This window comes from Thunnus thynnus, chromosome 6 (assembly GCF_963924715.1).
Source record: "Thunnus thynnus chromosome 6, fThuThy2.1, whole genome shotgun sequence".
Lineage (NCBI taxonomy): Eukaryota > Metazoa > Chordata > Actinopteri > Scombriformes > Scombridae > Thunnus > Thunnus thynnus.
The window spans coordinates 8,193,480-8,219,285 of NC_089522.1; the positions used below are offsets into that span (position 1 = coordinate 8,193,480).

Consider the following 25,806-nt stretch of genomic DNA (forward strand, 5'->3'; position numbering starts at 1 on the left):
TTATTTGTCAAAATAACAGACACCCTTAATGTACTCTAAAAATATAATATAAAGTTGCATTTTTTTTATGCTCAGGTGATTTTCAGATACCTTCCAACTCTGAGAACTCACTTTTTGTTTGGGATTACAAGGTTCTATCTGCCAAGGCTTGACAGGAAGTGATGATTTTATTGAAAAAAGTGCAAATTAGTCTTATTTTGTTTAAATATACAAAATCAATGTATGAACTACTGAAGGGAGTTATAATTTACAATATTTGGCCACAGACAACAGTTGAGCTGCATGTTTTAACCCTCCTATAGTGTTTGGGTCAAATTTGACCCATTTTCAAATTTAGATGTGTGAAACATACTTTTAATTTTTTCTGATCAAAACAAGGCTTCATTACATCCTCTACAATGGCCTACTGAATACAATAAAACACATGTTTATCATTTTTATTTTGAAAATTTAAATTTTGAAATTTGTCTTTAGTCCGAAAAAGAAGCCTATGACGGACAGACAGACACACACACACACACACACACACACACACACACACACACACCATGCCAGAGATGACGCTTGTTGTGTGGTTTACCAAAATAAAATGTTGTTTTAGGAGATCAAATTGACTTTTCTCGTTTTTTCATAGGGAAGTATATGTGGTCAACTTTGACTGATAACACAACAGATGTAACAACAAGTTATTTTGGGAATTATTTTGTTTGTCAGACCATCTCATGGTCTTATTAGCCTGTTCTGTTAATCATAAGCAATAAAATAGATACATTGTGCCTATTTTAAACTAAAAATGATTTGTACATTGCAAGTTAAATGTGGTCTGAGGTACACAAAATATCAAAGTAAGTATATATTTATTATGGTTATTGATGAATAATTAGTCACTTAGCAGGGTGATAATTAATGTTTTTTTCAGTGTTTGTTAATGAATTCAGATGTAAACCCTTTTCAAACATATTGGGAGGGTTACATTTAGAAATAACTACACTTGGTTTTCACTGAAATTTGAACTGCTAATACAGTTAATCAAGATGTACCAACACCAAAATTCAAGGCAATCAAAAAAAAATAATATAAAAACATTCTTCCAATAATTTGCTTATATTTGCTCTTTGTTCTGCTTTGTTTTTTGATTGTTTGTTTGTTTTTTGCTGCTGTCCTTATTTCTCTTCATTTCATTTCATTTTCTGTTCCCAAATTTACTTCTTTTTATTTTTACTTCCCTTTTGAAAAACTGGGGTCTCTGACAGAGTTTGAGCTCTGAATGTTTCTGTCATCAATGTTTCTGCTGCAGGACTCAAGTTATAAAGTTAAACACACACAAACCCAGTTAGCAGCAGGTAGAGTTAGCATCAGCAGTTAGCAGCCTGTATCTCATATTCTTACATATTAAAATTTTGGCTTTCATCGCTCATTTTAAAGAAGTCAAAGTAACTTAAGTCACTAATAATAATTATTAATTGTAATTATTGGTAATAAATGTGCTAACTCAGCAAGCTAGCTGACTAGCATGGCAACTGAAGGTAAAAATCAGCTTCTCACTGAGCTCAAAATGATAATGAACTGACTTTACTCAGTTGGTGTTTGTTGATGTCATAAATAATTATTTTTGATGAAATAATCAATTTGGAGGTTTCAAAACTTAAGATTGAGCAACATTTTATGATTGGTTACTTTCAAGCTTTTTCTGGAGCTTTCAACCGCATCTCATGGTCTTTTTCAGCAGATGTAAGTGCTTGGTTGTCATGGAGATGGCTCAGTTATCATCAAGTGTCTAGCTTCAGTTAGTCTCTGCTCAAGGATGGTGTTTGGTGTCTTAGGTCTTATGCTGACAACTGAGACCTCGAGTTAAGAATATTTTTTAAACTGCTGTTTCAAAGATCAAGAATGAACTTTCTTGCTCAACATGGCCACTGTAGATTATTTTGAGTCAACCCCACATACACCATCCTGCTGTAAATACTCACTGTTGCACCAAAAACATATTAATACGCAGATGAAAATAGTCCCAAAGAAATGCACTATTTACTCCTGTTTTAGTAACTTTTACTAAAAACTGCAGCTGTTAAAGTAAACTACATAATTCAGTTAATGGGCTTGAGGATGAGTCCCACTGACAGGATAGGAAAGTCGAAGAAATGAGAGACGAAATAACAAATTTTTGGTTTTCTTTTGACAGAATTTGTTGATAACAAGGAAAATGCAGAAAATACATCAGCCTTTCCCTTATCCTCCTTTTTCAAATGTTAAATAAATCAAAATGATGAAAGAATCGAGACGGCTGACAAGAATGGGCTCCATTTGGTTGACATTTTATTTCATGGTGGTAGGAACACAAGACAAAGGTCATAAAGTTAGTAATGTTCGGGTCATGCCACTTTTACTCGTTGCACTGCCCTTTGAGGAGGTTTGCGCAGTCAGACAGTAGTTTACAGAGGCCAGACATGGAGGGTAATCCACATGTAGACATAAATAAGGAACAGAAAATAGATTATTATTATTATGTATTGCTCATTTACATTATGGGGATGAGGCTAATACACTGGCTAAAGTAAGGAAACGGTTGTATGGATGACGTCTTTGTCACCTGCTTAGAGTCGAGGTGACCGGTTTTTAAGGCAATTCATTGTTTCCACCCAAACCATAGACTGCAATTGTCTTTATTGTTCATGAGTCCATACTGTAGGATGAGTCCATCCAAATACACAGGAGTCTCTCCTTTATTAAGTGTTACCACCTGCATGGGTCAAATTGAAAGAACAGTGTGGTAAAATAAGACCAGTCTAAGGTTAATAGAGTGAGTGCTGGAATTTAAATGTGTCTTGAGACAACCAGAGAAGGGTTTCCTGATCTGGTGTGGACACTCAAGAGCTTGATTATGCACAACACAGTTATAGCTTTAGGGCTATCCCTCCCCCATGTACATAAGTATATCAACGTGTGGGTGAACAGACAAGTCAGACGTGGTTCCAGTGTATATTACTAAAAACATAAACCTCCACAGATCACACATTTGCTAAATTTACACTTAAAAATTGCAGGGCTGTACAAAAACAGGTCGCTGGATGATTTCAGAAGGGAAACATAATTAAGAACTTAAAAAAAGAAAAAGGAACTAGTACAAGACCATTTGATACTCAACCACGAACAGGCATGATTTTGTCTTAGAATATTGCCAAGGATCTCATATCAAAACAAGAGTGTCTTTAAGTCAGTCATCGCAGCTTATTGTGGTTCAGCAAAGAATGTTACAGAATTCGCACTAGTAATACAAACCCATGCGTTACTATGTTAATTTGCAAGTAATGTAGGATTATACATCTTTTCCCATTTTCGCGGCTGTTATGGCTTCAAAAGGTCACAACAACATCAGTCTCTCTCTCACTCTCAACAGCCGAAAACAGATTCCTCCAGGAATGCTCCTGGGTCAAATACAAAAAGAAATTAAGTCTCAGGCAGAGTTTTTTGAAGCTTTTTTGTTTGTGTTGACGACTGACTGTTGTTTGGCAGGACAGTCCCAAGAGTAGTAGCTCTCCCCATGATAAGATCTCTCCTCGCCTCCTTTCTGTTTTTCTCCGTCTCTTCAGTCTTTGCTTTCAGCACCTCCTTAAGGTCAGATACGGTAATAACTCTTCCCATTATGCACCATTCAAAGTCCTGCAAAACTAACTGCTCCCAAGAAAAATAAAAAAAGATACAAGGAATGAGCAAACATAAACCAAGCTCTGTGGTTTCTGAAATCACATCAGTGGAAATAAGAGGAAAAAAAAGGAACATTGTTTTAGTCATTAGCCAAAAAAACCCATTTACAAAGTTTTTTTTTTTTTGGAACAAAATGTGAAATAAAAAAACAAACAAACAAAAACCAGATTCAAACCAACACTGCAGAAGTGCATGCATTTATAGTGGTCATATGTTCATCTGCTGATTGTAAAACCGAACGCACAATAGTACATGAGAAGCACAATTCCCCAAAGAGAACCCATCTTACATATTCACAGTCTCAGGTATTATTTATATACTCTATATTTATAACATTTATTCATGTCTATGGTTCATGTCTTGACTTATGACTAATGATATGCGAGTCATTGTGGAACGCAGCGCTCTCTCCGTCATGTTGGGTTGCAGTGTTAGTGAGTCATATTTCAAAACTAAAGGCTCTGATGGGATTCAGATCGAGTGGAGAGTTCTTTCTTTTTTTGGGGGGGGGGGGGGGGGGGGGGACGGGACGCTGTGAGATGGGAGTTGATCGAGTGGTTTTGACTGCGTACTTTCTCACTGTAGCAGCTTGACTGATATCTGAAAAGTCCCATTAGGAAAATACAGCGGGCTACCGGGGCTGAATGCAGAGTTCCTTTACTGTAGACGCCAGCTGGCTGCAGCATCAAAGCGCTGCACGCACCGGTTACAGCGTACACTGTGTCCAGCTCTCATGGGGGAATGTTTGTTTATATATTCATGGATGTAAAAGGCCATGCTTGGGGGAATGTGGACGATAGATATGGCACCAAGACAAGGCAATAACCAGAGATCATCAGCGAGGTCCACCAGTGTTCAAGTAATGAGCGCAGAAAAGGAGCAGGCTTTTTTTTTTTGTTTGTTTGTTTTAAAACAACAAAACGGACAAGAAGAAAATATCTCTTTTTCACAGAGATGCCTGCTTTTTGAAAAAGATGAAGGGCCAGGGCAGTAAAGAAAAAAAGAAGTATGTTCTGTGAACGGAGGTGCAGATTAAAAAAAAAAAAAAAAAAAAAAAAAGAACAAAATATATAAAACAAAAATTAAAACAACATATTCATTTTCTTTCCATATAAAAAGCGATGAAAAGTATACAAAAATAGAAAATAATTACAGCAGGAGACATGGGCGCTATGGAGGGAGCGGGTGGGAGGGTATCTTGTTTTTTTTTTTTCTCCATTTCTCTCAACATGTTGTCTCTGCCGGGTTATTTTGCGGCGGAACAGTGTAATATTTTGGGGCTGTTTAAGGCGTCTTCCACCAGGTGGAGCTCCACGCCGTCCACGACGACATCCTTGACGCAGCCGACAAAACCGGTGCTGTAGGCTTTGGGCAACCGACGGGCCACCGCCAGCTCCTCCAGACCACCTGAGGGGAGACGGAGGCAGAGGTTAATAAAATGATCAATGAGCACCAGTACTGTACATAAACACTCTCATTAAGGAAGAACTTCTAAGGGATAATTACTCCAGCGAGCTAAACTCTTCAGCCCTGTAAAGGCAAAAGTGGCAGCCAGTCCTGAATGCTTTAAAGGGCTGTTCCAGTGATGGATGTAATGACCCCTGCTGTGTCATCTTGTGTTGCTGTGCTGTTCGCCTATCTCTGTTCACCCTGCAGGTGGATCATTAGTGTAACCTGGAACACCTGAAGGCCCCGGTGTGTTCCCAGGTTATTTAAGCTGGACTACAGTGCAGCTCTCTCTCTCTCTCTCTCTCTCTCTCTCTCTGAATCGCCGCCACTCTGCTGCTGCTGCTGCAGTTCAGCTCTCTCCCACAGGTGCCCATTTGTTTTGGTTATGCTGTTTTAGTTCTTTGCTTTGCTTTCATGCACTTTACACTATTCTCCACTCATACATCACATACACTACTGATACCATGATTTCTACACTTCATACTGTAAATATTTAGTTAACTCTTTAATTTGGTTTAATAAAATAAATTCTTTTTGTAAAAACTTAACACTGATGTGTTTCCCTTTTGTTGTGGCTACTTGAACCAGGTCATGACATGCTGTATGTTTCAAATGCTGGTTCCTAAATTTCATATAATATAACCAATTGCAGCTGGCCCTAATGACATCATCAGGATTATCTTTTATCAGAAGTGACAGAGCTCTTTCAGAACCACAATGACATTATACAACCTGTGACTAGTAAACTGGCCTTCATGTGTAAAATCAGCAGAGTGGCCCTTTAAAGATCACACACCAGGATAAGGGTTTGGATTTCAGAATAAATTAGACCTTGTAAATGCTATCAAAAAGCTGTACCTGAAATACTTTGGGAGAAACATTTTATTTCTGGTACTAAAGCAGTTCTTTGGTTTTGTCAGGTTGCATTATAGCCTTTGATATTTGGTATGATGACACCAGCTGATGGATATGACAGGATGACACTATGATCAAAGGGAAAAGACTTCAGCATGGCAACCACAAAAAAAACTAAGCTAAGATAGACAAGAGAAAAGGTTCTTTTAATTTGACACGGTGCATAAAGAGCTCATAAATGTGTTATAAATGAAAAGTGGTGACAGAGTGTAAAATTATGAATACCTAACATCCTTATTATTTTTAATTTGTTTCCATCTTTAGTGCTGAACGCTCATTGCTGTGCTGTGAACTCTGCTGCTTCTTCTTCCTCTACTCCAAAAAAACCAAGGACATAAAATGAATAATTTCCTGTCAAATAACCTGCAGCTGCTTCAGAAAGGTTAAAGGGCCAGTTCACCCAACATGACTCCAATGTGTCTCCATTGTGGTGAGGTGGAGGCCAAGGCTGCATGGTGAGATACCAAAAGGTAAATGAGAAAATATGTCTTATTTGGCAAAGTGACCTTTTAAAGCGTACGTTAAGTGGATGGAAGTTGGCTCGCTAATATGTTTTTGACAGAAAGTATAAAAACAGACATTTATTAATATAAAAATATCATGGATTTACACTTCAAAGCAAATCTTTCAGCCCCTTGTACTTTCTATTTTGCCTTACTTCATTCTCACTTTCATTTTTTTCTATTTCAAATCATCCAAACCTATTTCTTTTTTTTTTTTTTTTAATTAAGTCTCTTAATGTCCTTTTTTGGAAAATTGATGACCTAATTGCTGGGTGTGTGGTTGGCTCCTTTTCCCCTTTGATGCTGTTTTGAGCTACTCTTTTGAGCCAGCAAAGCCAAAGTAGTCACTAGTCTCTTTCTCAATATGTCGGTGTGAAACGTCTTTATTCAGTATTTCATCAGATCTGCTGTCACCGGGAGAAAGGCTGACCCTTGTTTTTGATGTTTTACCTGGCTGCCATCCCTGCTCTTTTTCTCCTTCTCACCCTGTTATCCACACTGTCAGACTCCTCTTGCATTGTCTTTCTTTCTTTGCTCCATGTTAGTCTGACTCCTTTTCCCTTCTCGTTCCCCGTCTCCTTCTCTTCTCTGTTTTCCATTTTTTTTTAATCTTTTGGGCTGAGAGTTCATATCCCTGTCGAGCTCTTTACATCCCCTGTCCCTGCCCCCTTTAATCGGATTGTGCGCCTCCGAATCGGGGATCGACAGGGCTAATTTCATGCGAGTTACAGATGAATTAATGATGAACAGTGAAAAGGGGATTTAAAAAGGAGAAGGGCTCTCAATGGGAGGCCTGTGTGAGGATTATGTATTCTTGCTGCAGGGCTCGCTCAGCACCTGTTCCACAGCACTGCTTCCCTGTGTGTACGTGTGTGTTTGTACCTGAGTGCATGAACGCACCTTTACATACAGCGTGTCTCCTAAATGTCACTCAGGCTGCTTCCCTTCTCAAACCTGCCTCTTCGGCGCCTTACGCTGTGCATTTTAAATAAGAGTCTGACTTTATTTCGGCGCCCTGTCTTCAATGTTATTTCCTCAGAATGTTCAATCCTGTTGTGCCGTGTGTGTTCTTTCGAAAACGATTTCTCTGAGCCAAGTTCAGACCAAATTGAACTCAAGGTAGATAACAGGCAGACTTTGGTTATTTTCAATTCAAGAGAGCAGACAACTTTTGAGTTAGTCAGATAGCCTTTCATTGCTACACTCAATACCTGAATAGGCTTAGACATTTTTTTGGACAAACTGCAATCATTTTCCCCTGCCAGGGACTTTGCTTATCCTCTGCAATGCCAATGAGTTCATTGCTCATTTTTGGCAGTCTTCTACCAGTGACAAAGATGAAAAAGTACTACAGAATTACAAGTATTCCCCTGGCTTGATGTATAGCATTTGTAGGCACGTTTTCAAGTCTGAATGATGAATCTTTTTTTTTTTTTTTTTTTTTAAACACGTGTGGGCACCTACCCAACCAGAGCGCTCCGTCTGTGTCCAGCTGTGTTGCTGCCAAAGGCGATGACCCTGTTACCGCTGCCTCGTTGCCAACCTGTAGAGAGCCGTCTCTGAGTGCTCTGAGGAGGAGAAAGAAAAAGAGAGACGTGCGGTTGCGAGTCAGTCTGATGCATGCATGTCACACTGAATAGCTGTAAATTGCAGTTTCATTTAATCTGAAGCATCAAGACTCCATTGCTCTACTTGCCAGCGCACTAAGCACTCACATAACTGCCTTTGCCAAGCAGCGTCCTAAATGTGTCTGTCTACCAGCTAACAGATGTTGTTAGAGAGCCTCATTCATTTTAGGTGGCTCCGCGCTAAGTATTAGCACACACTTAAGAATTGTGACGAGGGGGCTAATTTGAACCCAGCAAAGAAGGTTTCCAACAGAGAGAGTGTCATTAAAGGCAAGCCGCAAACACAGATAGCTATGTAACAATGTGAGCTGTACGCCGCATGCTGAGATTCACACCATCATCAGCATCGAAAATTATGTCGTCTCACAGCTACTCATGGGGTCTCCCTGTAAGCCCTGGATGAATTTGGCCAAATCCCTGTTTGAAATGGATGTAGCGGCTTTTCTAGGATCGATTTTTCTTGCCTTACATGATGAAACCAATCTAATTATCCCCCATTCACAGCCATGTTGAAAGTAAATGTTCAGCAGCACTAAGGCTGAGATCACATGAAAGATGTTAAATGAGTCATTTTCAGGCAGTTAATTTGTTTCTAATGAAGGAATCCATTAATATGACGTCACTGTGTGCAAAACCTATTGCATGCTCTGCTTCTTTCTACACCTGGAATGATTACCCATGTGCTAAATTAAAACTAGTGTTATTTATTACTGTATATACAATCACCAAGCACTTTATTAAGAACACCTGTGCAATCTAATGCAATCCAGCTTTGCCTTAATTGCCTAATATTTTGCCCCCTCCATGTATGTTAATAGGCTGGACAAAATATTAGGAACACTTTTCAATATAATGCAGTCCAGTACAAAACCACCACCCACTACGACCTCAATAATAAACATAAAGTGGAATTATCACCTTTCTGACAGTGTCAACAAAAACTGACTATCCTTTGTAAAAGTATATAAGCTTCGTAAAAGTAGAATTTATGACAAAGCTGTTGTATTGGATTGCATTAGATTGCACAGGTGCTAGTAAAGTGCTGTGAGTGTACACACATACTGTGGGTGTATGTTTGTGCACAAAAATGTACGATATGTCAGCAGGGGATGGATTACCAAGTGGGGAAAGTGGGCAACTATGCCAGGGGCCTCAAAACCTCCAGGTTTACTGTGCAGCCTCGGGTTTGTGGTAATTTGATTCATTGTAATTTTGATTGAGAATATGGGAATACACACTACTAGAGCACAGAGTCAACTCACATGATCAGAGCATGAGCTTGACAACCTGTCTTGAAAAGAGAGTTCCTGTGTTGGATTCTACTTTTTAAGCCCTTTATTATTTCAGCTCATACTGTGCATATTGCTAAATTAGCACAAATTATTTCACAAGAACTGGAATATTGCACTATAACTATTCCTATTGTTTTATTTTATCTACTGTATTTTTAAATCTCATTTTATTCTCTTTTTTAAAATTGTTTTTCAATGCATTTGCCTTACTGTATGTACAACACTTTGAATTGCCCATGTGTTTGAAGGGTGCCTATATAAATAAAGTTGCCCCGCATACTGACTGTGGGGGGTTAATAGGAGCACAGCAGCTAATTTTCACCCCATGTTCCCCTAGCATGTATGTCCACAACCATAATGTCTTTAAATAGAATCAGTGTATGCAATTAGTATAATGTATGCACATACATGCTCTCATGAATTTATTTTAGTCATTTATTTATTTCCTGTGTACATTTCCTATAATATGCCAATATGTGTTTAGATGTTAGCACATGTTCTTCCTTCCTGAACATTCATTAATGCATCTAAGCAATTTGATGCGCAGTGTGTCATTCTCATGCATGACCAGGCATGAAAATAACCTTAATCTGAAACTAATCAGAGTCATCTCGGTGTAGGGGATCGCTGTGTAGCAGAGGATTCGTGCAAGAGATCACACAGTTTGCGGCAACACAAATACAATATGGATTAAGTATAATCCTGATCTAACTGTAAAAGCTTTCACTCCTGATCCCCGACTACCTGCCATCTCCCATCTTACCTGCTGGCCTTGATGCGTATCCAGCGGTTGGTGTTGACACGCACGGAGGAGCGCAGCACCACGGGCTTGGAGCCCAAGTCGTACGTCATCTGGACGTGTCCGTCCACGATGGCCAGAGCGATGTAGTCTGAGCGCTCCACACCCTTCCCGCTCCACAGCACCAGGCCCTGAGTTGCCTCCGTCCGGATACTCAGCTCAAATTTGTTCACCAGCAGAGCTTTCTCACTAGGAGAACAGAAAATACACTAGTTAGCTTTTGATTAAATTCATCAAACAGAGTTCTAATCTTTGGCGTAGCTGACTCAGCTCAGTAGGTGGTTTTATCTTGTAGTTGCATGTGTGAAGCAAGGGACCTCTACTGTTGTCTCAAGGTACATCACCCATGATTCAAGCGTGACATGTGGTTCTTTGTAATCAGAAAGCTTTGTAGCTGGAGCTCTACAGCCTCATACTAACAGAGCTACAGTGATTTTTGAGGAGAATCAGGATGCAGACTGAGTTTAAGAGTAGCAGGGGGCTGTTTTACTATTAGCTTTCCTACATCCTACTGAGCTTGAACTGCATTGCTGTTCAGGGCTTCCTGTGTTGCTGTGTGTGTATGTGTGTGTGTGTGTGTGTGTGTGTGTGTGTGTGTGAGTGAGAATGTGTGCATGTTGTTTAGGCATCTGTTTGATCTCCAGTTTCTTGACTACTGCAGCTGCAGGGGTGATTAGGATGCGGAGACTAGGCGACTTCCATCTATCCATAAGAGGCACTGTACGTCACTGTCACCGCCGTGTGAGTAAATACACACCGTGAAGTGCCTCTACTGTATGTGTGCATCACACAAACACCATCACACATCATTCGTGCCTGCATAAAACACCCTAACAAAGTCCCTCTGTTCTTTGTGAGTCCCCAGCAGAGATACAGTAGACATCCAGAGAATCATACCTTCAGTTTGCCTGCGTGTGTGTGTACGATTTTGTGTGCACGTCATCAATCAGCATCTGTGCAACTGCCAGCACATCTGCCAAATTGATATACTTTCAACCTCTTCAAGGATATTTAAACACAAAGACAAAGACAGGGTGAGGACACATACAACAAAGAACCAATGACACATGGATTACAAAAAAAAAACCAAAAACAACAGCAACACAGAACTGGAGACAAAGATTAGACAAAGACAACAAGACAAAGGAGTCGGCATAGCAAACACAGAAGCTCATGGGAGTACAAACAGGACAGGAAATGGGAGGGAACTTCTCCTTACACTGTAAGAAGTATTTTCTCATTTTCTCAGTGTTTTTTCTATTCATTGATGGGCAAGAATAAGAAGAACATCAGGTGTAGAAGCGGTGGGATGATATTTAACTTTGAAGTACATTAACTAAGGCAAGCCAACTTTGACAGCTCAGGCCAACAATAACGCTGTTTCACCTCAGCAGAAGTGGGGAAAGAATCCAGAATCAAACTTGATTTTCTCCTTCAGAAACATGCTTAGGTTGGAAACTTTGACCCCCTTCATTAACTGAATCTGCTGAGGTAAACAGCAAAAAAAAAGGAGTATGATTTAAGAGTATCATTTTTTTTTTTCTCCATAGAGAGAGAAAAAAAAATCACAAATACAGCTCAGTGAACCCTCTCTTGGCAAACCCTCAAAGAGCTTACAGGGACCAATAAATCTCCATCGGAGCGGCTTGTCAGTGATAAGGTCAAGGTTATTAAAAGTGCTGAATATATCATGAATAAAACAACGCCGGCGCACAGCGTTCTAACTCTCATATACACCACTGACTTCATAGATTTCTGTTGTGTTGCTGAGTCTTTTTTGTAAATGGAGGGGTTTTATCTACCTCTTATATGTATTCAAATTCTGAGTGAGCTTCTCAAGAGTGTTATCCTCCACTTCGACTCTAGGTGGCAGTAGTGGTTAAAATAATGAAAATCCATCAGGGAGGACAGCTACTGCAAAGAGGCTGCAGCTCTGGCTGACTCTGTGCCGTTATCAGAGCTCTGAACATCAGAATTAATTGAAGCGTACGCAGAGGCTCTTTGTGATTCATATTGGTAACTCTATCCCAATAATGGAAACAATGTTGTCTCTGTGGAGGAAGATTTAGCCCTGTGAGAGGTCGGGGAGGGGTTGTCTGGAGAGAAGGGGCGGATGAGGAGGCAAGAGGCGAGTGGACGGCACCAATGTCTAAAAAGCTTCGAGAGACTCACCTCTGGTCAGATGGGTTCTCCACAGACTCGGGACTTAAGGGAGCAGGGGAGAAAGTCAACGGCATGCAGTTTAAGCGCAGGAGGCCAGAAGGAAAGAAGGAAGGAGGGATGTTGTGAGCCCACTGGGTGACTCACAGAGGTCTAGCTTAGACCTAGAGCTGCAAAAAGCATAACTTATCTGCTCTACTACAATATCGACCATGTCAACAGTCGATAACTACTGTTGTGTGATCATAGGAAGTGTGCAACTTAGCCTTGATCACACCGCAACCATAAAAGGAGGCTCTCAAGGGAATCGCTAGGATCAAGATGGATGACTAATGTGCCAAAATGCCCTGGGATCAAGCATTTTTTAAACATGAGCATCAAGATTAAGTACATTCATAGTCAGTGTCCGCACTAGCACAAAGGCTACTTTAAGTCAGCGTCCAATTATTGGACAACTACTTTATATTTATGGGGTTGAACGCCACAGTGCAGCAGCAATTACCTTCTGTCTAGAGATGAAAGCGGTGAATGAGAAAAATTGGGCAATTGTCAAAAAATGGGGTCAAGCGCCATATCAGTTGAGAGTCATGGCTAGATATGATTTGTCACTGAAATAATGGGGCTTGAGCAAAATCGACCTGAGCTTTCAGATGGGCAGAACGAGATGAGCGATCAAAGGGTGCTGTAAATAGTAACAGAAGCATTAACCCAAGGTGAGCATTTGACATTTTGGCCTCACCCAGCACTTAATGGCCTCTGGAGAAATTTATTCATTTCCTTTACAAAATCAAATCATGCTGAATTGATCGGCACGCCTTCAGAGTGCAGCACCCGGGCTCTGGTTTGCTTAGATTCAGGCTCATTGAGGCTCTTAGTAAATGTGACATCCATTAAACTTTTGACAGTGTGGCTCCAAGGACCACTGTCCCCTCCTGCTAAGTGAGATTGATGCCCATGGCTACACACTGCAGAGAGATCTCAATTGGAGGTCTAATCTACAAAGGGAGACAAATCTGTGATTAACATGTCACTGCCTCTCGGTATGGCCAACTCCGTAATTATTCACAATTACATTTAGATATCTGGCAAAAACGAAATGACAGAAGCCCTGGCATGGATTGGAACTCTGGGCTGAATCCAGTCAGCTTAATTTGAGATTAATTCTGCTTCGCCGCTTTGTGGGATTTTTTAAAAGAGGTTACTTACCGAGCTAATGAGCAGGAAGAAAAACCCTTAATAACTAAGTCATGACACAGGGCTTTCCCATCCGGAAACTCTACAGGCACCAGAAACTAGGTTAAGGGGTATTTAGTATTTAGTCCTCTTGCAGTTTTCAAGGGGTCTCATTCATTTTCCACATAACAGATAATGCCATTCAGTGTAAAGTGCATGGCAATTCATTTTGTTTATGAACGAGTTACAACCATGCATAAAATATTGCACATTCTTAGTACAGCAATTCATTTTCTCTGGGGGTTGAGCACAATGCTTAACATGCACACATTCATGCTTCCCTTTGCACTGGGAAAAAAAGAAAGGACCTAATGACACTGCTGTTGGAAATAATGGAATCTGTCAAATTAAATTATGGATATGGAGCTTGAATGAAAATCTGACTTTTACAGCAAAGATGGTTTTTGTGTGAACAAAATCAAGACGGGAAACTGAATGTACTTTAATCTCTTCAGTTGGGTTAACTATCGAAAATGACCTTTTTCGTTGTTGTTAGTTGGGCTGGATTTGAAGCTGGGCAAACACCCAGTCATAAAGTCTACTTACTCTGGGATCTCATTGGTCAGTTGGCTTGAGTGAGAAGGAAAGACAGTGAAGGACATTTATATGAGACAAGACACAATGTTGACAATGACAAGGGAAGTCAGACTGAAGGACAGAACAAACGACAAAGCACCTGGAACGCTCAGCTCGACAGCAAAGATACACATAAAGACACACAGATCCGACAGAGTTCTCCAGCCAGTTGTTTTTGAGTGAGTGTGAGTCGTGCGTCTCCATGGGAGTGTGATGATCTGCAGGCTGTGGCCCGGTTTTCACACATCTGAATGTTTGTGTGAAGAGCTGTGAGACGGAGATATAGAGCCGTATGCTTGATGTCTTTTCAGGTTCATCACGTAAACATTTTTGTTTATGCCAACCTGGAGGTGCACTCTTGCCAACCTTCTAGATGGCGGGAGTAAAAATGTCTCATCAGATGCCTAAAGGGACAGCATTTCTTGGATTTTTTTTTTTTGAACACCCGCTCCAGAAACCATGTTACACCAACGTCATCAGCTTTTTCCCTTAACAGGGTGTTAAAAATTGCAGGCGATGTGTCTTCAGATGCTAGCTACATGGAGAACAGTCATACACAGATTCAAAATGGGATCATAAGTTAAATCATGCATGTGTACTTATTGTCCAGTGTCAGTGTGCGCTAAGCAGTGGACCACAGAGCGAACTGAGTGCGCTCAGGGCAATACTGTGATTGTTAAAGTTCTCGCTAATTAGTGAAATCCTGTCAAAAGCGGAGCAGGACTGCCATGGAAAGAGTGGAAGAGCTCTTAGCCAAGTGCCTAGTTCACCCTGAAGCCCTCGCACTGATGATATCATCAACACTGTCATCATGGCTTATCAAGGGAAGAGATGGATAGACGGAGGGGTTATTTGGCTAATAGCTGTAACAATGGAGATGTTGGATGAAACTGAATAGATGTGGATGTTCTCCTTGTCCTCTTCCTTACCTCTTTGTAACAGCATTGTGGTACTCGATGAACGTCCGCCCATCAAAGGCGATGGCCTCGGTCTCCCCGGCAGACTTCTCGTAAATGGCTGTGAAGGAGAGGGTGGGAGGAGGAAGGATTGTTCACAGGATGAGATCACACCAATCAATAAGACGGAGGCTTCAGTTATCAGAGCTGAAGGCAATGGAGTGTGAGCAAATGGGGCGGGGGGGGGGACTGTTGGTGCGTTTGTAGTTTTAATTAATGTAAAAGGGACAGCCGGCCACACGCACAAGGTTAATGGCGAAGGCAGTGACTGAGTATGTAAGACAGATCGGGCCAGTGTGAATATATGTCTGGCAGAGTGACATGAAGATGATGAAAGGGATACGCAACTCTTCAAAAGAGCATTTCATGAATATTCAATTGATACCTTTCATCATTTTCATAATTGCCGCTTTAGTTTGAAATCAATACATAACAATACTGACATAAAGGAGACATGACAAGTCTTATAACAACATTATTACCTTGCCTAGAGAGAACACAGTGGAAGCGAAGGTCTTTTTCGACAGAAAAAAATGAGATGAAGGGTTCACCTTCCATATAAGCAAGCTGAGAACAAACTGTGCTACATAAACCATGGCTGATTTCAGTCCCACTCACATTATGCTTTGAAAGCACTGCCATTTATCCTTTTAGAATACAACCAAACAAATGTTGGACGAGGAAGTAGAACAATTTGTACAATTACATCTCAAGCCAGCATGTGTTGTTAGCCATGGGGTCACACTTATGCCAATCATAATGATCGATATAAATGTATTTGTGGTATGTCTTACTATCTTATGTAGCTCATTGACGGGCAGAAGAATAAAGAAAGGATAAATAACGAGGATGACAGCGATGGCCACGGATACTCACCGTTCTGACAGTGTCCCCCTGAGAAACCGCTGAGGCAAACGCACTCGTAGGTGTCCAGCTGGGGGTTGCAGCGCCCACCATTGTGGCAGGGCTCCTGGGAACACGGATGTTCTTGGAACATGGCAACGTTGCTGGAACGCTGGGCATTCTCCTCTCTGAGGATGGGCGTACCCATCAGAATGATCTGGGAGCAGGAAACAGAGGTTTAATGGGGCACTCCACTAATTTTGCACATAGTAAAGATGAGCTTAGTAGTCACATTTGGTACTACTGTACTCAGCCTCAACCCTGATGATGTCATTGGAGGCTGGAGGCACGATGGTCCAACAAATAAATGCTACTAGTTCATTATTGGAAATACAGACTCCAAAACCTTTGCAGTTTGACCTTATAACAGGAACCAAAAACAAGGATATCTTGGCCTCTCCTGCTTTGATTTTGACTATTCTTTTGAAAATTTGTCTCTTGTGAGTTCCCCAAGGTAATGGAAGTGCAATACTACATCATTGAAGTATTATATATAATGCACATATAATATACTACATACTCCAGTGATGTTAACACTACTGGTCACTACTGGTGCAGGTCAGACACAAAATCTCATATAGGAACAAGCACAGACAATTTTGGACCAAACCGCCCGCACACTTTGGCTGACACAGAGTATAATCTTATAAATCAATTCTTTAAAACAATTTTCAGAGCCCTGTGTTTATGTGATACTCTTGTATTGTTTCATACCTTTCTTTACAGGGTTACCTTTATGAGTCTTATCTTACTTTTAAATCTCTTACTTCTGTTTTGTTGCTTTTGTTGTCAAATTTATCTGATTTAATGTTAAGCTCTTTAGCAAAACACTTGAAGATTATCATTTGTTAACGCTCATGGTTCCTGTCCAGAAGAAAGCATCAAGTTATGTGGCTTTATGTTTTCTGATTAAATTATCATTAAACAAAATAATCACATCATCACCAAAGGACAAGAAAATGTGTACAGTGATACTGTTGATTCTTCACGTAAACATGAGCTCCACACCAACACTACACAGGAAAATGCCTTCGAAATGAGTTGTTTATACAACACACACGTTAAACAGCACATCAAACTGAGAATGCAGCGCATCTTCCTCATAATTAACTATTCCCTACAGGCCAAGTAAGACAAATGCCACATTTAGCTTTTGATTTGCTCGAAACTGTCAAGGGAAAGTTTGCAGAGGAGAACTGATGACAAGTTTGTGCAAACAGTAACATCCTGCCTTTGTTCTACTGGGTTATTTTTGGCAATCAGAGATGAGCTTTTTGCTGGAGAGTGGAGGAAAAAAAAAAACTGGAAGGCTGTCAGGGAAAGATCTGAGAAAAGTGGAATGGAGGGACTTCAAAATGTGCATTCTATTATTAGTACATGCTAATCCAAATGAGCAGAGCCACTGCCCGTCATAGTGTGAGCTTAGGATGGAAAATTACAAATATGGGGGTCTGTAGTATGACAGCTGGACAGCTAATAACTCATCGTTTGACTTTGCTACTGTATGTCTGGGGGCAAGAGGACCCAGAGTCATTATAATAACATATTATACATCATACATCAGTGGAATGGGCAATGACACAATACTCCTTTAAGAAATAGCGGCTTGTAAACATTTACCTTTTGGATTGTTCCCTTGAAGCCATCTGTGAGAGCAGCAACTCTTGCCAGCCGGCTGTAATCGGGAGCTCCACCGACAAAGAGAGACTCTTTCAGGTTAAGATCTACGTGCAGGTTCTGATGAGACAGGACACAGAGGTTTCAGTTGGTGAGCTAGAGCCGTGCAAACTTGAGAAAAGCTCCAGACGTATCTTTAAAATCGCCAAATTTAAACTTTCCTGTACCCCATCTGTTTCTTCAATTTCTCTCAGGGGTTTTCTATCCGGGACATAGTGTTTTATGGTTTTACTTTAGTGAGTGGAGTTATGTGTTTGTGTCCAGGGAGCATGAAATAAGTTGTATCCTTTAAGTCCAGATATAAAGAGTGAGATTAATATACCGCATTTGCAGACATGTCACAGTCATATATATTGTGCCATTAAAAATTATCCATATGGTAGTTGGCAGACGCTTAAACTGCACCTCCTCGCCTTCCTTCCATGTCAATACACTTGATACATTACAACATAATTGATTTCTATGTCTCTCAGAGAGAGTGGTCAATTATCCTCTATCTGTGAGACATAAAAAGAGACTACAAAGGGAAATCACGAGCAGGCTGGACTTGAGATACGGATGGTTCTTTGCAGACATCTCTAATGAATGGCTGATTATAAGCAGCGACCTTTCAAACAGTTGAGTGTGGAGACACATTAATTGAAATTCATTTGCGTGGCAGAGTGCTATGAAATTCGATTCTTTCCACCAAACCTTTGGGACAATTGCTTTGCATTAGCAAGGTGCTGCTTCCTTCTTTTGCATGGAAGAGCCGGCACACTTCAGAAGGAAGGAATTAATGATCTTTATTTTATGTAGGGCAGTAATTGCCAGAGGGGTAAAGTGGAGTTAATTGCTGGAAAAATGATGGAAGGGGCCAAATAAACAGGCTTTGTGCAGGCAAGCTGGCACTGGCTCGGCTTTTATTTAGGATGGGATTTGGAGTGCAGGAGGCAGCGGTGCTTGGCTGAGGCCTGGGGCTGTGTCACTGCACCTTGAGCCGCTTCCAACAGAGACAGGGCAGGGACCTTGGCCAAACCTGCTGGACCCAGCTGTGGCTGGTGCCTCTAAGCTTAGCCAAAAGTTGTCACCAACTGCAGGGCAGCCACCTCAGGCTCTTTATGTAGGCCTCACTGTTCTGCAACACTCACTTATTCTGCAGGTAAAAGTCAAAGATGCAAAATGAACCTGTTCCCCTGGACTTGTGCTTTTTGATGTTGTTTGAAATGTAACACCTTTATAATGTGGCGCCCAATGTAATACCAATGTAAAGTTACTTTTCTATGACACTAAAGTGAGATTTCATGCAATGAAATGGTGCATCATGTTCTGTTTTGTCTCAAACAGGTAATAATATGCATCTGGTGAAGAAGAACAGCTGGTTCCATGAAGTGAATCTTACTCTGTGATGCTCAGTGAGTGCTGTTTGTGTTGTTATGGGCGAGCAAGTGGGTGAAAGAGTAAGCGACTTTATGGTATTATGGAGGATTGTTCCTGTTTGGAAAAAGAAGTGAGAGCAGATGACAAAAGAACAGCTTGGCTTGGCTTTACACCCCACCTTCTCCTACGGTGTATTTCCTCCCCTTCGCTCGCCTCCTCTGCCTTCGCTCTCACTTTCGACAGCCACACGGCACTGGCGTGATATCCACACCTACGCCAGACTAATGAAGACGTTTCTTTGTCGCTAAAAACAATGGCCGTCACAAAGAGGACTGCCTCCTTTCCTTCTTCATTCCTGCCTTCCCACCCTCTTCCACCCCCACAGCAGATGGACCGAGGTGAAAGCCAAACCGTGTTCTTTAAGAGCATCTCTACTTCTGTGCTGTGTGCGCGTGTGTATGGGCTTATGAAATGGCAAAGTTTTTCTACAGAACTGGCACCTTTAAAGCTGCCCGCAGCTCTGCAGAAGTACCTTTATTCTGTGCCGTTGTTGCATGGAGAGATGGGGGTGAGAGGACATACAGTAGTGAATGACTCAAATGAAATATGGGCTAAGGTGTGACTGGGACTTGTCTCATTACCTTGCGTGATTTCTTATTTCCAGACAGCACATCATAGAGAAGGAAAAAAATAGGGAGGAAGAAAGTTATTAGGGGAAAACTAGTAAGTGTCTGTGCACAGAGAGGCATGCAGAGCTAGGCAAGTGCAAAAGCCCACAAAACACACTCACATATACACACCGGACACATCTGTGAGAGCATTAAACATGGCTGCAGTGTAGCACAAACAAGTGGGATAAGTACATTGAAAAAGAATATAAGAAAAGTGAAGAACCTTTTTTTTTTTTTTTGGACATGCCCCTTGCATATAGATACTATATATGTACACATGCGACCATAAAGTTGTGCAAGTGTGTTTACATTTTAGAGAGTGAATGCAAATAAGACAGCAAATCTACGAAGGCCATGCATGAGGCAGATGGTGCCATTAAGAAAAGATGAAAATAAAAACTTCATGGATGAGAGACTGTGAATAGTGCCGCTTAACCCAACCTCATTTACAGACTCCTGTCATTCTGTGAGAGGTGAGGTAGATTTGTATTTCTCCCATCTGTATGTATGTGCCTTTGAAAGTATGTATTTCATCATGCTGGTAGTCTGAGCTGTCTTTGATACCATGAACACCCCCAGCATGCCATATATATATATATGTCCATACATGTGCCTGTATGTGACTACCTTTGATATGATAAAGTGAGCAAAGTGTACTGTAACTCCCTCCTAGTTCTTAAAGATGGAGTAGGAGAGAATTAGCTGAGAGCCATACTGGACAGGGTCTCTGCATTGAGCTCCATAAGTAGTCTCAGCTCATCCCTTGTGTCCCCTCACCCCCCTCGCCCATCTTCGCTTTTCCCTTGCTCTCCTCTTTTAATAAGATTTTCTGCCTCTGTTGCTGGAGTAAAACACAATTACCACCCGGACGATGGGAGGCGGCGGGGGAAGGACAGAGCAGTGAGAGAGAGAGAGAGAGAGAGAGAGAGAGAGAGAGAGAGAGAGAAAATAAAGAGCGGAGTGTTGCGTCTTAGATGATGGAGTTGACAGAGTGCATGTTCGTGATCACAAATTACACTACTTAATATAATTGGATGACTTAGAGGCTTATCAAACTATTAGATCGCCTTCATTTGGAAGCGTGTACCTGCTTTATTGGTCTAGACGCGTAGCTGGAGAGTTTCATTACGCTCTTCTTGCTGCTGCTATCTCCTTTATCTGCCTCCACCTCCCAAGACACCAACTCGAAGGATGAATATATAAAATTGACTGTATACTAGTAGTATAAGCTATTTTTGCTTTCTGTATGCAACACCAAGTTATATATCCAGTATGTCAGCAAGCTGAAAGGCTGCTGTGAGTTTTAAAAAAAATTTACAGCACTTCCAAAATTAAGACAGGTTGTCAAACTGGCGCTCATCTAGGGCTCTCCCTCTTACCTTGACGGATGTCGGGAGATAGCAGCAGATTTTCAGCAAATCAAGCTGGCAGAACCACATGGCGTGAAGTGGTGTGGAAAACCTCAGCAAAGGGAGAACATTTGCTGATTCAACTATGCCCGAAGGGCAAAAGGGATCACTAAAGCTTGAGGTTGTGGCGATGACGTGATAAGAGCACGCAGATGATCAAATACAAGTATATACAGCACAAGCAAGATTAAGCATGGCTTATATCCATCAACCCTGCATGCTAAAAGCAAGATAACCATGAGCAGGAGCTTGTTAGCTCGCTCTTACTTACCGGTGCCTCTCCTCGGACAGGGTCCTTCTTGTTCACCATGATCTCTCCTTTGCGGTTGGAGCGCTCCAGGTCGATGACGTTCCACACGTTAAGCTGGATGGGTTCCTTACTCCTGAACCACACACACACAAATACACACAACATATGTTAGGCTCATTAAAAATACACTGTAGCTATAATTGAACAAAAGCTCAAAGTTCAACAAACAAGATCTTTATTCTGTGTATTTTCTTTTTTCTTTTTATTTTATATATATAACATTCATTTTACATTACAAGTTGATGGGGATAGGTGGCACTGGGCAGGTAAGACTCTCGAGGGACCACGACAACATGCGATGTAAGGGTCAAGCGACCAATGGATGCATCGGTAAGCTACAAGACGTGTTTACATGTAGCATCGAGGACCCCTCAATGGAGACTAGTGCATCGTTCATGTCATGTGAAAGGGAAGGCAGCGATGGGAAAGATTCTGATGTTTACCTCATACGAGTGTGAGAGCAATGATTACAGAGTTGGTCATGTGAGGGTTCTGGCTGTAACATAACAACATTATAAACAATGATGGAAACTACACTAATCTATGACTCTGGATTTTCATCACTGAACTGTATGAAACTATCTGAATGAGCAAAGTAATCATTGATATTCCTCTCTCTATTCACCACTACCTGCAGTAGACTACTTGTACTGTAAGAAGGGAATCAGGAAAGGTTTGCTCAACAAGCTGCACCCTTTATTTAGATTTTACATCCAAAGCAATGCCTTGTTTTTAATGATTTAAATGTGAGTCTTGTGTGCCTGAAAAATGTATAAACTGGACTTCAAAATGTGACACTGCAACCTCCACGGATATTTATGTAAAAATAACCTATTTATTCACACTGTGAAAGCCACGTGTCATGCTCAGGCTATATTACAGGTTCTATTATCACAGAAAATGTATTTTTTCAGGTGGCCATGTCATTACTGGCTAAATAGAGATTTACTGGAGATCAGCTTTTTTTTTTCCTCACAGAAAATGGTGTGAACATGCCCACAGAATAACACAAGTCACACAGCTTGCTGCATTGTACATAAAACCTTCTTGGACTCTTTGATCATGCTAACCTGATGGTAGCAGGTCCCTTGCCCAGGTCGTAGCGGAACTCCAGGATCCCTTCATTGAGGGACAGAGAGATGAAGTCTCCTCTTCCGTCTGTTTTTTGGCCGTTGTAGAAGATCAAACCGTTGGAGTCGTTGGCCATGAGAACGACTGTCATGCTGACCTTTTGACTGAAGACATAGCACAAGCAAAGCTGGTAAACACATGCAAGAGCCAGAGATATACAACTATAGATATCCATGATAGAACAACATATGCTTGTTTTCTTACTTTTGGTACACTGGTAATCTTTCTGTATGAAAATCAGGTAGAAGTATTATATATTCTACATGTTCAGGCCGGGATAACATGTTATTTTTTGTAACCCTCATTGTCAATTCAGTTCAGGATTAAAGAAGGCCGCTTTGCCTTAGGCACAGAACAAGCTCAGCCAATGAAAACTACATGATATCGAATGTTCAGTCATACATACAAGACTTGACCATGTGAGTTTCATACATAGACATGGAGCTTACCGCAGATCATGGCCGTAGAGATGCAGCCCCTTCAGCTCCAGGTAAGAGTCTCCGTTGAATAGTGGCATGTAAGCCCCTCTTCTCTCCGTCACTAGAAAAACAAAGAGACTATTCATCCCTAGGTCCCGTTTTTGTTGCTGACAGAATTGAAATTCAGGTATAGTCAGTACATCTCTGAGGGACCTGTCAGCATTATGGAAAGAGATGGATTTGTGTTTTCATAGCCTTTGGGATTAAGACTTTGTCTTGACAGAAATTCAAACAAAATAATTCAAAAAACCCTTATGTCAGACTGATTACACAGTCTGCCATAGTCTAACAAAGAACCTTTGGAGGCATGTAGAGTTTAACGCCACAGCCGGGGACCCATGAAATAATGCAGTCATTGTATTTTGGCAGGCCTTTTTATAAATTCTTGTCTTTTTGCGACGGGTGTACGTCTGGAGTGATTAGGACAGGCACTGTGCCATGCTTCTAACAAGTGGCTTGACATTAAATATCGTTTAAGTGTCACCCGGGGGGTATGTGTTTATGGTGTTGTTTGCTAAAAACTACCATCATTCAGAAGCATGTGCAATACTAGATGCTCACGCACGCACACACATACACAAGCAAACAAACACACATACCTACAAAGCCAGGAAGAAAGCTTTTATTCGTAATTGGCTGGGATTAGCTGAGTCGAGTCAGGATGGAGAAGGCAGATGGAGATGAGAAAGCTAATTAGCTATTGTGCAGAAGACTGTTAATGATGATGGCACGCACCATAGAGGAGAGAGAAAAATAGCCTTGCGCACACAACAAGGAATCGTGCACTAAACTGAACTCTATCAGAGTAACAGAGCTGCTCAGAATGCAGTTTCTTATATAGAGGAGTGTGGAGGATTTTTTTCTCTTTTCCACCCGGTGTTCACACAGAGAGTACCATGATCAATAAGTCACTAGAGGTCCAGGCATCGGAATGAGCTGAGTGATCAGGAAAACCCAGATGACATATGGAGGAGGAGGAGGGTGAGCTTGAGTACCAAGAAAAGTTGGTCAAGTTGAACTTTTCATAGTTTTCCTATGCTTATACGCTACAGAAATAAGCGTCTCAGAAGCAATACTTAAGGAGATGTTGCAACTATCTCTGAGGTTGGTGGTAAGCTCTGAGGTAATTTTGTTTATGTTTGAGAAATGCTGGCTAATTAGTACTTGCTATAAAACCCATCAAAACCATATCAAATTAGAAAAGGCAATAACAAAGCATTTTTCCTGTTAAAAACTTTGTAGCTGCAAACAAAGCTCCTGGTCCTGCCTACAATCCATCAGATCTTCAACAAAGTTGCTACCAATGTGAATCAAGGGATCTTTAACTCATTCTCTCTCTCTCTCACACACACACACACACATTAACTGGTCTCGAGCTTAATGTAGCTAATGCACTGAATGTAAAACATTTTGAAATTCAAACTCCCCCCTGCAGTTAGTTTTTCAAGGACCGGCTGAGTCCAAGTGATCCTGCTTTCATCACTAAATTGTAATGATTTACACTATCACAGGGTAAAAGCACTGATGAAAGTAAGCCATTCAATACTATTGGAACACCCTTGAGAAAAGTCCTTGATGGTGAATATTATATTAGTGAGCCGAACAGACGAACCTGAATTGAAATGGAAACCACAGCTCAGCTGAACGTGCGCACCCGCTCGGATACTCGCAAGGCACACACTTCATATTACGACTAATTCACCTTCAGGCTTCTGATGAGTGGGCTCTAAGCTACCTGTCTTTTTAACTGTTCTCAGTGCAGCCCTCAAGGGTACATCCACCTGGCTGCCACCTTATCTGTGAGCTCCTGTCTGGGGCTGACACTCTGGCTGACTGACACTCCCATTAATCACTGTGGGCAGGGAGGACTGATGCAATTAGTCATCTCATTGATTCCCGTGGAAAAATAGCCTTTTGGAATGGGAGACGCTCTCGCTCACACGGCACTGATTTTGGTTCACCTCAATTTATTTTAATCACCTGCTAACTGGGACTCAGAGCTTGGAAGGAGGTTATTCCCATCTGGTTTTTCAGGACTCCCATGTGTTTGGGGTGCAAGGGTGCATGTTTCTCTTTTGTTAAGGATGTGCATGATAGTATATTCTCTTTCATTCACGGTTGCAGAAGTCAACTCTCGCAAACATTCATCACAGCATCTACAAAGGCAGGGAGGGAAAAAACACGGGACGACTTCAAAATACGACAATGCCAAAAGTGCTAACGATGAACTTCAAAAGCAGCTGAGCCGTGCTCTGGTTTTTTCCCCAGCCGTGCCCAGCTCTGTCATGTGGAGCTAAGCAGCAACAAACATGTTTGAACACAACACCTGTGGGCGGATAGGCAGGGAGGGAGAGGGGGGGAAGGCTGCGGCTTTGTTGCTGCTTATCCACTAACAAGCACGGCTGAGTCGATGCAGTGAACCACCCGACGGGGCCAATCACCTACCTCAGTTCCGCAATCCAGCAACCCTCCCATCCCCACCAACCCTGAAGGCGCAAACCATCCCCCACTTCCCCCATCCTGCGTTTGATCTCCTTTTTTGATTCAGGATGGATGGAAATGTCATACGGCGGAATTAAAAGTAGAGTAAAAGAGGCAGAAATTGAAGAGGATGGTACTCAGCTGACTACAGACCAAAACAATTCTGCTCC

General features: G+C 41.4%; 1 protein-coding gene across 2 annotated transcripts in view; it reads right to left on the bottom strand.

Annotated features, from left to right (window-relative positions):
- Positions 1-2,299: 2,299 nt before the first annotated feature.
- Positions 2,300-25,806, bottom strand: part of agrn (agrin) — a 258,804-nt gene continuing 235,297 nt past the window's right edge. For both annotated transcript variants that reach the window (XM_067591515.1, XM_067591516.1), the window contains 9 exons: positions 23,126-23,216; positions 22,616-22,780; positions 21,507-21,618; positions 17,740-17,856; positions 16,093-16,276; positions 15,190-15,277; positions 10,256-10,480; positions 8,037-8,140; positions 2,300-5,112 (listed from right to left, as the gene is read on the bottom strand). In XM_067591515.1, the coding sequence (XP_067447616.1) occupies positions 4,952-5,112; positions 8,037-8,140; positions 10,256-10,480; positions 15,190-15,277; positions 16,093-16,276; positions 17,740-17,856; positions 21,507-21,618; positions 22,616-22,780; positions 23,126-23,216 (1,247 nt within the window). In that variant the 3' untranslated portion in view covers positions 2,300-4,951. The remainder of the gene's footprint in view (positions 5,113-8,036; positions 8,141-10,255; positions 10,481-15,189; positions 15,278-16,092; positions 16,277-17,739; positions 17,857-21,506; positions 21,619-22,615; positions 22,781-23,125; positions 23,217-25,806) is intronic.